Source organism: Heterodontus francisci, chromosome 1 (genome assembly GCF_036365525.1).
Source record: "Heterodontus francisci isolate sHetFra1 chromosome 1, sHetFra1.hap1, whole genome shotgun sequence".
Classification (NCBI taxonomy): domain Eukaryota; kingdom Metazoa; phylum Chordata; class Chondrichthyes; order Heterodontiformes; family Heterodontidae; genus Heterodontus; species Heterodontus francisci.
This window is the reverse complement of record NC_090371.1, coordinates 193,842,127-193,854,407: the sequence shown is the minus strand read 5'-3', so window position 1 is coordinate 193,854,407 and position 12,281 is coordinate 193,842,127. Positions and strand designations below refer to the sequence as shown.

At 40.9% G+C, this 12,281-nt stretch overlaps 1 protein-coding gene across 2 annotated transcripts in view; it reads right to left on the bottom strand.

Annotated features, from left to right (window-relative positions):
* The window catches only part of trmt44 (tRNA methyltransferase 44 homolog), a 57,754-nt gene that overhangs the window by 22,415 nt on the left and 23,058 nt on the right, over nt 1-12,281 (bottom strand). For both annotated transcript variants that reach the window (XM_068039950.1, XM_068039942.1), the window contains exons 5-6: nt 8,752-8,859; nt 1,475-1,546 (exon numbers count right to left, since the gene is read on the bottom strand). In XM_068039950.1, the coding sequence (XP_067896051.1) occupies nt 1,475-1,546; nt 8,752-8,859 (180 nt within the window). The remainder of the gene's footprint in view (nt 1-1,474; nt 1,547-8,751; nt 8,860-12,281) is intronic.

The following is a 12,281-nucleotide window of genomic DNA, read 5'->3' as shown; positions in this document are numbered from 1 at the left end:
TGCTTGCCTAAGCTTACTTGTATTTAAGAGATCACATAACTGGAGTGGAAAATTTAGGCTACCATTGAAACATAATCTCTGACTGTTTCCTCTTTTGGTCGTGTTCTACTTTGGTTACTAAGGCCGGTACTCAAGTACAATTCTCCTCGTACTCAGCAAACAAGCTGAAATCTGCTATTCTTACCTTGAGTGGCATATGTGTGCCTTCAGTTCCACACCAACATGGTTGATTCTTAGTTACCTGCCTTCTGAAGTGTTGTATCAAATAAGGGCAACTAAGAATCGGCAACAAATGCCAGCCTTGCCAGCAATGCTACAAGGCAAGGATTAATTTTCTTAAAACTATAAAATTTAATTTGACTTTAGTTCTTTTTTCAGTGTGGAGAGAAACTTTTTTTTTTAAATGTTGATACATTTTGTGATCACGGTAAAGGGAAACAACATTTTCAGGCACCATGCAACTTCAAGTGCTCCCAGATAAAACAGAATTGCAGAGTGAAGTTCCCTCTAGTCTGTCTCAACAATGCACTTCAGCAGGGTACCAGTTTGACAATTTTCCAATCCATCTTGTGGTCACAGTGAAATTGCCACTTTAGTGCCAATTTTGTGTGTGGCAATTGAACCTAAACAGAGACTAACCAAACTGACTTTACAAAGAATCTTTACAACCAACGGATAGTTAGACTGAAACTGAACTCTGGTACTACAGGTAAAAGGCTGTGTCTGATCTACTGTATTATCCAGTATCCTTGTATTCAGGTTCTTATAGTTCATGTCACTCTTAGCATTCCTTTGTCAACTTGGAGAAAACAAAGGTGAATCTTTTTTGGGAGGAGAGGCAGATGAATTGTGTGCTCATTAAAATGAAGTTCAACAATCCTATCTACTTTTGGCACTCAATGTCAGATAACTGTATGGATTACGAACAGAATAAAACTCCTTGTTCAGCCTCCACAATGTGTATTAACGATTGCCAGCCACTGCACTAGTGTGATTTTTTTGTTTTTCACACCTGACATTCTTAGCACTTGAGAATGATAAACTTGTACAGTTTTGTACTGTGGACTTGTGGCAACTAGAGATTGGATGAAAACTGTGTACACCTATTTTATGTAGGAGTCTCAAAGGTAGATTATACAAATTCACACCTCCATGGCATGGAGATATGTATTTTGCAAATGCATATTGGGTAAGTTTTGTGGGGCTTGCTGACCTCTGCACCCAAATTCCTCACACTCCTGCTATTTCAAAGAAGAATGGGATAAACACCTGAGAGAGTGGGTGATTTTAAAGAATTAATTATAAATGCAATACACAAAATCTAAAATAACTCTACTTATCTTGCCATATATCTAGCTGGATCAGACTTTAGGTTTACACTATTACAGAAGAAAGTAATACAGCTTTGAGTTTAATGTGCAAGCAGCTTTATAGAGTATGAAAGAACTTACAGTAATACATATATTTTTATTACCTTGAGACATGTTTGTGGACCATACATATCCCAAATCCTCCGCTTCCTCACATCTATGCCTCTACCAGGGTGCTAAAAGGTAATTACAAGCTGAAACATGCAACATTTATTCAATCAAACACAGTACTGTTTTTAGACACATTGTACAACTTGAGATAATGTTTTATTACACCATTTAATAGTTTTTTCTTTTTTGCAAGATGAAATTATAACAATTACAGACTTTAAAAAAAATACCTTTTGCCTTTCAGACTGCACAGGTTTACAATTTACAGTCATATGGCATGGAGAAGCATTAATTGAGCTTAAGAGCATATTAATTCAGTACATATATTCAAAGTCAGAGGCTGGATCACCGACTCTAAAGTGGATTCAAGGAATTCTTATGATCTTGCAAATTTTCCAAAAAATATGTAGGATATGAAATTCCACCATAGCATGAGCCATGCAGAATTAGTCACATAATTATTTGCCCAACTTACAGCTTCATCAGTCCATGGCATCATACCACTTTCAATAAATATATATTTCCAGGCCTCTACCACTGACCTTTTGGAGGTATGCGAGCTGGCTAGATGGCTTAATTCTAACTTCTTCACCTCTGAAAGGAAATTGTTATGCACTGCTGGATGATGTGGCTGACATCTACTATTCTAGGAAACTACAGGCAGTAATCAATTTCCTATCTTTGCATGGCAATTGTTGGAGCTCCAGTATCATGCTGTCCACCACTTTTGCTTTCAGTGGGAGATTATTTGCTCACACCTTGGCCCAGAATTTCGTGCAAAGTTTCGACGTAACTACAGCATAATAGAGTTGCACTTTTTTTGGTCCCGAGGAAATTTGCACATAACTGACTTACGCAGAAATGTGCACAACATTCTGAATGGGCGTAACTTTACACCTAAAATTTAGGCACGCAAGACCCAAAGTCACTATTTTTGGTGTTTCATAGCAATTTTTATTATTTCCCCTTACTGAGACTTGCACTTTATTTTCGAAACCTTTGAATTTTTTTAATGGCGTCAGAATCTGTCACATTAAAAAGAGAAAAGCTTTCACAATTGCAGTGTACGTACATTATGGTTTGGATACCTTCAAACCGTCTACATTAATTAAGGAGAGATGCAAAGAAGGAATATGTATGTTTTGAGCTGTCCTTGGATCCCGAATGTTTATACTGATTTCTACTTTTTTTTTTAAAAACTGGTTTTCAGTGCAGGTTGCAAGACTGATATGGAAACCAGTGTAACCAAGGTGGGCTGTTTGCAGTCAGCAGTACTACTTGGATTACAATTTTTTTACAAAATAGATCAATTACAATATTTGCAGTTTACCACCATCTTTCTAACACATACACCTCTTAAAATATATCTAACCTACAATTTTAATTAGACCACTAATGCGCCAGATTTTGCTGTGAGCAGTGAACAAATGGCTGGCTTGCACTTGCCTATAGAATTTCTACGGGGTTTTGCATGCCAAGCTGCATCCAAATAATGCAGTGTCTTCTACAGTGCATCTGGGGCCTGTGTAAACAGAGCAGGTACCTGAACATCTCCTTAACTAATCAGATCGAAGAATCTTTAATCAGTAGCTCAGTCTAAACCAGGAAGTGCAAGCTAGAAAAGTTAATTCGAAGTCGAATCAGGTACAGAGAGCAAAATAAATAGAGGGGAAAAAATTGGATTGAGAGAAAGAAACAAAAAAGTTAAAAGAAAATTAAGTACTTTTCAAAATATAATTCTCCAACAATAAGTAAAATTTGAAGGAAGGAGCCTCCTCACTTCTAAAAGTTAATTTGCAGTGGAGAGAGATTATTTGCAGTAATTAAGACTTACTATGCTATTAAAAGGGTACTTAGAATGGAATGGAAAAACCCCAACTTTTTGTAATGTGTTTAATCTATATCTATGTCAGTAAAGGTACTTGGAGAACCAGATGGTGAGATTCCAGAACATGGAGGGGCACTACATCTTGGACAGCAACTTCTGGATTTTTGCATTTAACTGTGCATTTCCACTTGCCAGAAGTTGCTGTCCGATTTGCACATAAGTAACGGTGCGTACTGTTCGGCTCACCATTATTTTTACAGCAAGTCTGCCCCTATATTTTTATTGGGTTCAAGCACTGCAAATATTACTGTTTTCTCAATATGCCACATCAGGTTCAGACTTCATATATTAAATCTACAGATATTAGTACGTGGGCTAAGATGAACCTCAAGTTCAATAACATCCTCTAATACTAAAGGAAAGTTTCTTGACAAACGGGGAGAGTAATAAATTGGGCGGCACAGTGGTGCAGTGGTTAGCACCGCAGCCTCACAGCTCCAGCGACCCGGGTTCAGTCCTGGGTACTGCCTGTGCGGAGTTTGCAAGTTCTCCCTGTGACCGCGTGGGTTTCCGCCTGGTGCTCTGGTTTCCTCCCACAGCCAAAGACTTGCAGGTTGATAGGTAAATTGGCCATTGTAAATTGCCCCTAGTGTAGGTAGGTGGTAGGAGAATGGTGGGGATGTGGTAGGAAATATGGGATTAATGTAGGATTAGTATAAATGGGTGGTTGTTGGTCGGCACAGACTCGGTGGGCCGAAGGGCCTGTTTCAGTGCTGTATCTCTAAATAAATAAATCCTTAAAAAACTGGGAAAAAAGTTTCTTCTCAAAGAGTCTACTCAGTCAGAGTCATTACAGCACAGAAGGCTGCCATTCGGCCCATCAAGTCCATGCCGGCTCCCCATAGAACAATCCAGTCAGTCCCACTCCTCCACTCCATCCCCATAGCCCTGCAAGTTTACTTCCCCCAAGAGCCCATCCAATTTCATTTTAAAATCATTAATCATCTCTGCTTCACCCACACTTGTAGGCAGCGAGTTCCAGGCCACTGTAAAATAATTCTTCCTCACATCCGCCCTTCATCTTTTGTCCAAAATCTTAAATCTGTGCCCCTAATTCCTTGTACCATCAGCTCATGGGTATAGCTTTTCTTTGTCCAATTCAGCTAAACCTGTAATAATCTTGTACACCTCTGTCAAATCTCCCCTCAACCTCTTTTGCTCCAAGGAGAACAAACCCAGCATCTCCAACCTAACCTTGTTGCTAAAAGCCCTCATCCCTGGACCCATTCTGGTGAATCTTCTCTGCACCCTCTTAAGGACCCTCACATCCTTCCTAGTGTTGTTACCAGAGCTGGATACAATAACTCTAATTGTGGTCTAACCAGAGCTTTATAAAGGTTCAGCATAACTTCCCTGCTTTTGTATTCAGTATCTCTATAAAGCCCAAGATCCCTAAGCTTTGTTGAACACTCTCTCAATATGTCATGCCATCTTCAAAGATTAATTCACATACACCACCAGGTTCTTCTGTTCCTGTTGTCATGAAAATGTGTCATGTTGAATGATGATTTATTTTAATCCACTGGCTGGAAACCTGAATATTAAACTGGTGGAGACTAACCACCCAAACCTTGCAAGCTTCGAACTCTGCCTGCTGACCATGACCACCGAGACATATCCCCTTTGCAGACTGTAGTGTTCAGTGGTTTAATTGATTTGTGCTTGATTGTGCTAGTCTGTTCACTGTGCTTAATTACTTAAGCCTGAAGGTGGAGCTGGAGTCTTTTGAGAAGTTTCCAAAGAACGGACACAGAAGTCCTTGAAGGAAATCAGCCGCATTGCTGCCTCCCGGAGAACCACTGAATCTGTCATCCACATCTTCAAACCAGAAGCCGGAAAACCATTAAATCAGCCATCCACATCTTCAAACCGAAAACCTCAGGACCACCAAAGAAAAGTCGCGCAACCACCAAATTCAGCCATAAGCCAGCCGAGTCACCAACCTCCACAGACTGAATCCCCCTTTTATTTCTTTAGATATAAGTCGACCAATCTATCCTTCCTTAACCTATTTGTATGTGTGCAAGTTACAGCGTATTTTATTATTTCACTTATATCAGTTTAAACTCAAGAAAATCTGTCCGATTGGCTCATTTTATCATCACGGCACATAAATAGTTAAAGACTCACTGAATTGGGAGTATATCCACTTAAAAAATAAATAAACCTGTTGTGATCAAACAAGGAAAGGGAAAAAGGGGGAACACTTCAACCCCTCCTCACCTGATTACAACGCTGCACAGTCTTCAGAACTTGCCATTAAGTCTATATTACTTCTCCATATCCCTTCTGCCAAAATGCATCACCTCACACTTCTCTGTATTAAATTCCATCAGCCACTTGTCTGCCCATTCTGCTAGCCTATCTATGTCTTGTTGCAGTCGATTGGAATCTCCTCACTGTTTGCCATACCAAGAAATCCTGTCACTGTCTATTTATTTGAAAAATAAAACACCAAGGGGCTAAACTCTTAATGCAAATACATTTGCTACAGTCAGGTGGGGAGTTGAACAGTGGGAACAACCCACATCACACCATGTGGCCAAAACACAAGCCATTTATACATGGCAATAAAAAAACAGTGGTCCTAGAACTGACCCTTGGGGAACACCACTGTCTACCGTTCTCCAGTCGGAAAAACAACCATTTATCACGACTCATTGTTTTCTGTCCTTAAGCCAATTTTTTTATCCAAGCTGACACTGTCCCTCTTATTCCATAAGCCTCAATTTTGTTAAGCAGACTTTTATGTGGCATTTTGTCAAATGCTTTCTTAAAATCCTGTCATGCTTGACCCCCACCAGCCAAGAATGAGGCACATTAATTTTGTCATGAACATTGATTTTAAACTGTTACTGGAGTGAAGAAAGGACTTGTCAAACAGATCAGCCGTGGCTGGAAAAGATATTTGCATATTAACAGACGGTGATTGGAAAGACAAAGGACCATTCCCTGACAATTCAACCCACAATGGGCCTTGATCACCAGGTATTGTGTGTAAGAGGAGCATTCGAGAGACTGCTAAGGTGATACAATCCAAGACGGTGTCAGACCAGTTAGTCACATCACTAACCTGCTTGGCAACCTGTGGTTTTCTGAATTGTACAAACAGTTTGAACTCAAAGACTGTTTGCTCCTGGACTGAGAAGATCTCTCATGTGTGCTCCCATCTCTTTCTCACAAGCCTCTGAATCCACAGAAGACACATGAACCCCAAGAGAGAAGTCTCCTACAACGAGCAAGGTTTAAGAAGAATACTGGGCCCCAATGAAAAGCAAGAACTATCTACAATCAAGGACTCTACAGTGAGCTCGAAGAACCGTAACAAAAACTCTTCAGATATTGCCTCAACCCTTTCCACTTTATTTTTCTTCTGCTCTTTTCTGTCTCTATTTGCATGTGTGCATCGCTTATGCATACTAGCGTGGGCGCGTCGTGTATCCGTAGGTGTCAAGCGAATTAGAGTTGAAGTTCAAGTTCAATAAATTGCAACTTTTCTTCTTTAAACCTAAGATAGCCTGTTGTGCTGGTTCCTTTGCCTTATAATTGAAAAGTGGTGAACAAGGATTCACCAAGGGGGAATTAAAAACACAGTGTTTAAAATTAAACCCTGTCAAAACCAGGTGAAGGCTGACAGGAACCCCTAGACACCTTTCTCACCTGGTCATAACAATCCATATAGACATCATTCACTGCATTCCTCTCATCAATCTTTTCTATTACTTCATCAAAGAATTCAATTAGATTCATCAAGCACGATCTGCCTTTTATAAATCCATGCTGGCTATCCCTAAGTAACTCAAACCTTTTCAAGTGTCTGTTGATCTTTTTCCCCCCTATTAATGTTCCTAAAACCTTACCCACCACCGATGTTAAACTGACCAGCCTGTTGTTACCAGGAATGTCCTTACACCCTTTCCTCAATAAGGGTGCCACATTTGCCACTCTCTAATCCTCTGGCACCTCCCCCGTATCTAGGGAAGATTGGAAGATTATGGCAAGCCATTCCACCATCTCCACTCCCACTTACTTTAGCAACTTGGGATGCAAGACATCCAGACCAGGCGAAACTCATCCACTCGAAACTCAGCCAGCCTTTCCAGTATATCCCATCAATTTTCACCCCATCCATTGTCTCTACCATTTCTGCTTCTGCCGATATTTTGACAGCATCCTCTTCCTTAGTAAGCACTGATTACAAAGTCCTCATTAAGTATTCTCACCTTGCCCAGCACCTTGAAGCATATATCACCTTCTTTGTGCCCAATAGGCCCCATCCTGTCTCTTACTATTTACATGCTGTTAGAAGATTTTTGGGTTACCTTTTCTGTTAACTGCTATTCTATTCTCTTCTCATATTCTTTCTTTGCCAGTCTTATTTTCGTCCTCACTTCCCCTCTCAACCTAGCATATTTGGCCTTGTTCTTGCTTGAAAAATTCACCTGACATGCATCATACATCCTCTTTCTTTGTTTCATCAGATACTCTACCTCCCTTGTCATCCAAGGAGCCCTGGTTTTGATTCTCCTACCTTTCCCCTTATTGGAATCTACCCAGCCTGTACCTGAAACATCTCCTCCTTAAAGATCACCACTTGTTTCGTTACCATTTTTCCTTTTAGTTGTTGGTTTGATTTTATCCGTGCTCGATCCCCTCTCATCCCATTGAAGTTAGCCCTCTTCCAATTCAGAATTTCTATTTTAGATTGTTCCTTGCTCTTCTCCATTACTGATCTAAACTTTATGATTAGTATAAATGGGTGGTTGATGTCCGGCACAGACTCGGTGGGCCAAAGGGCCTGTTTCAGTGCTGTATCTCTAATCTAAATCTAATCTATGATCACTCATATCAGAGTGTCCCACGCAGACAATTGGCCAATCTCATTTCCCACCACCAGATCCATCAATGCCTTCTTCCTAGTTGGACCAGAACATACTGGTCAAGGGAATTCTCCTGAAGACATTTCAGAAATTTCTCCTCCTCCTTTCCCTTTACTCTAACATTATCCCAATCGATATTTGGTTAAAGTCCCCCAATATCACCACTCTATTGTTCTTGCACATCTCTGTGATTTCCCTGCAGATTTGCTCCTCTATCTCTGGCTGACCATTTGGAGCTATACAATAGCCCCAGTAGTGTGATCATCCTTTTGTTGTTTCTCAACTCTAACCAAATGGATTCTGCCTTACAATGTCTTCCCTAATCAGTATTGCCACCCACCTCCCTTTTTTCCTTCCTTTTGTACTTTATATTCATATGAGGAATTTGAATAGCAACTACAAGGTTGTAAGATGTCCCTTACATTTAGAATATAACATCTAACAATAGAATCACTGCTGTTACAGATAGCACTAAGGTTCCATCAGTTCAAACTTTGCTTACCCCTTCATTGGTCAGGATATGAACCAGTAATCCATTTCCACATCCCAAATCTATAAAGGACTGATTGACAGTCAAGCCTTTTTCTACACGCTCATCTTCCCAAAGAACCTGAAATATGATTAGAAGTAATGTTAAGATTTCATATGTTGCAGGAAATGGGAAACATATTCTTCCATTAGAAAGAAATCAAAATGAGTGAATTTTTTTGGGCTACAACTAGATTATATAAGCAAGCATTGGACGAATAAGGAAGTTTCAAGTTCGTCAAGCTTGTCCTTTCCACAAATTTGCTCTCCATTGGAGATACTCAATTCACTCAATATACTGAATAAAAGGTGGAGCGAAGTTTCTCCATGCCCACTTCAAAAAAGATAATCAACAATGATAAATTAAGCAAAACGCCAGGATCTCTAGACTGTGTTATAAGTACAGGGTAAGCCATTCAGCTCCTCAAGTGTACTCTTCCTTTCGATCAGATCATGGCTGACCTCCATTTAATCACCCTTGATACCTTAACAAAAATCGATCAGTCTCAGTCTCGAAAATTTCAATGGACTCAGCATCTACAGCCTCTTGGGGGAAAGTTTAGATTTCCACTAGCTTTTGCGTAAAAAGGTGCTTTCTAGTAACCATCCTAAATGGCCTAGCTCTAATTTTAACATTATACCCACTTTGTTCTGGATTCTCCAACCACTGTGGTTACACTATTTAATCCCTTTACCATTTTCAAGGACTTGATTAGATTGTCCCTCAAACTGCTAAACTCAAGGGAATACCTACCAAGTTTATGTAGCCTGTCCTCATAATTTAACCCTTTTAAGCTCGGTTATTATTCTGGTAAATCTACAGTTCATCTCTTCCAAGGTAAATATATCTTTCCTGAGAGCCGGTGCCCAAAACTGAACGCAGTTCACCAGATGGGATCTGACCAAGGCTCTGTGCAACTGAAAGATCACTTCCTCATTTTTGTGCTCATGTAATGAAAAGTATTTTAAAATTTATGTTTCTGCCATGAGTGACAGTATATTACTGATGTTCTTTCTATCTTGTAGTACTGTAATATACAACTTATATAGGGGGTAATTTTAATCTAACTCGATCCATAGGAAACTGGCACAATCAGATTTGTCACCCATTTTATACATTGCCCGATTCTACTTTTAATTAACATCAAAAGAAAATTAAAATCAAGCAACATTTAAAATGTGAGACTGATCTGACCATTTGGGTTTCCTACTGGGCGAGTTAGGCTAAAATTACCCCATATGTCTCATGGCTTTTCACAAATGTAGCATGTAAATGAAATGGCGATTTACTGCCACAACTGCAATATAGCTATTTTTTTTTTATTTGTTTGTTGGATGTAGGCGTTGCTGGCTAGGATGCATTTATTGCCCAAACCTAGTTGCCCTGAAGAAGGTAGTGGTGAGCTGCCTTCTTGAACCACTGCAGTCCTTGGGGTGTAGGTGCATCCACAGTGCTGTTAGGAAGGGAGTTCCAGGATTTTGACCCAATGACAGTGAAGGAACAGCGAAATAGGTCCAAGTCAGGACGGTGTGTGGCTTGGAGGGGAACTTGCAGGTGGTGGTGTTCCCATGCATCTGCTGTCTTTGTCCTTCCACGTGGTAGAGGTCGTGGGATTGGAAGGTGCTGTCGAAGGAGACTTGGTTAGTTGCTGCAGTTTATCCTGTATATGGTACACACTGCTGCCAATGTGTGGCGGTGGTGGAAGGAGTGAATGTTGAAAGTGGTGGATGGGGTGCCAATCAAGCAGGTTGCTTTGTCCTGGATGGTGTCAAGGTTCTTGAGTATTGTTGGAGCTGCACCCATCCAGGCAAGTGGAGAGTATTCCATCACACTCCTGACTTGTGTCTTGTAGATGGTGGATAGGCTTTGGGGAGTCAGGAGGTGAGTTACTCACCGCAGGATTCCTAGCCTCTGACCTGTTCTTGTAGCCACTGTATTTATATGACTACTCCAGTTCAGTTTCTGATCAATGGTAGCCCCTAGGATGTTGATAGTGGGGGATTCAGCAATGGTAATGCCATTGAATGTCAAGGGGAGATGGTTAGATTCTCTCTTGTTGAAGATGGTCATTGCGTGGCACTTGTGTAGCGCAAATGTTACTTGCCACTTATCAGCCCAAGCCTGGATATTGTCCAGGTCTTGCTGCAGTCCTACACGGACTGCTTCAGAATTTGAGGAGTCGCGAATGGTGCTGAACATTGTGCAATCATTGGCGAACATCCTTACTTCTGACCTTATGATTGAAGGAAGGTCATTGATGAAGCAGCTGAAGATGGTTGGACCTAGGATACTGCCGAACAACCTTTGCAGTGATCAAATGTTAAGGGCAGTAACTCTCACTTCACCTCTGGAGTTAAGCTCTTTTGTCGATATTTGGACCAAGGCTGTATGAGGTCAGGAGCTGAGTGGCCCTGGCAGAACCCAAATTGAGTGCCAACGAGCAGGGTATTGTTGTGCAAGTGTTGCTTGATAGCACGGTCGACAACCCCTTCCATCACTTTGCTGATGATCTGGAGTAAACCGATAGGGCGGTAATTGGCTGGATAGGATTTGTCCTGCTTTTTGTGCACAGGACCTACCTGGGCAATTTTCCACATTGCTGGGTAGATGCCAGAGTTGTAGCTGTACTGAAACAGCTTGGCTAGGGGCACGACTAGGTCTTCAGTACTATTGCCAGAATGTTGTTAGGACCCATAGCCTTTGCATTATCCAGTGCCTTCAGCCATTTCTTGATATCACGTGGTGTGAATCGGATTGGCATCTGTGATGCTGGGGACTTAAGGTGGAGGCTGAGATGGATCATCCACTCGGCACTTCTGGCCAAAGATGGATGCAAATGCTTCAGCCTTGTTTTTTGCACTGATGTGCTGTGCTCCCCCATCATTGAGGATGGGGATATTTGTGGAGCCTCCTCCTCCTGTCAGTTGTCCACCATTCATGACTGGATGTGGCAGGATTGCTGAAGGTGTTGGAAAGCTGGCATTTTTCGAAAGAATTGCTGTTAGAGTAAAGGAGCATAAAATACTTAAAAGGTGAAACAAACAAATTTCAAAATACATAGAAGTCACCTGTCAGTGGGATGCACAAAATTTAATCTATGCAGATCATGTAACTTAGAACCTGTCAGCAGTATGAACGTAAGTCAATCATAAATTTTTAATTTTTCAGTGATAACTAGATTAAGACAGTGCAGCTCATTTAAAAGCAGCACAGGTACCAGGCAGCAGCGGCAGTGTCGCACAGATCAAGACAGGTGGGGGGAATTCAATAAGTGACGTCATATCCAAATCAACACATGGAGATGCAGCAGAACGTGAGGGCTTTTCGGCAACTATACATAATGTATCTATGTAGTTCTATATACTATACATGTGTATTTAGTATTTTTAGCAATTGATTAGTTCAAGAATCAGAAAGCCCAGAGTAAGGGAGTGAAAGTGTCAGGGAGAGGGGTAAAAAAACCTAAAGTGACTTGAGTACAAAGCAAGGAACTGATTGGTGTG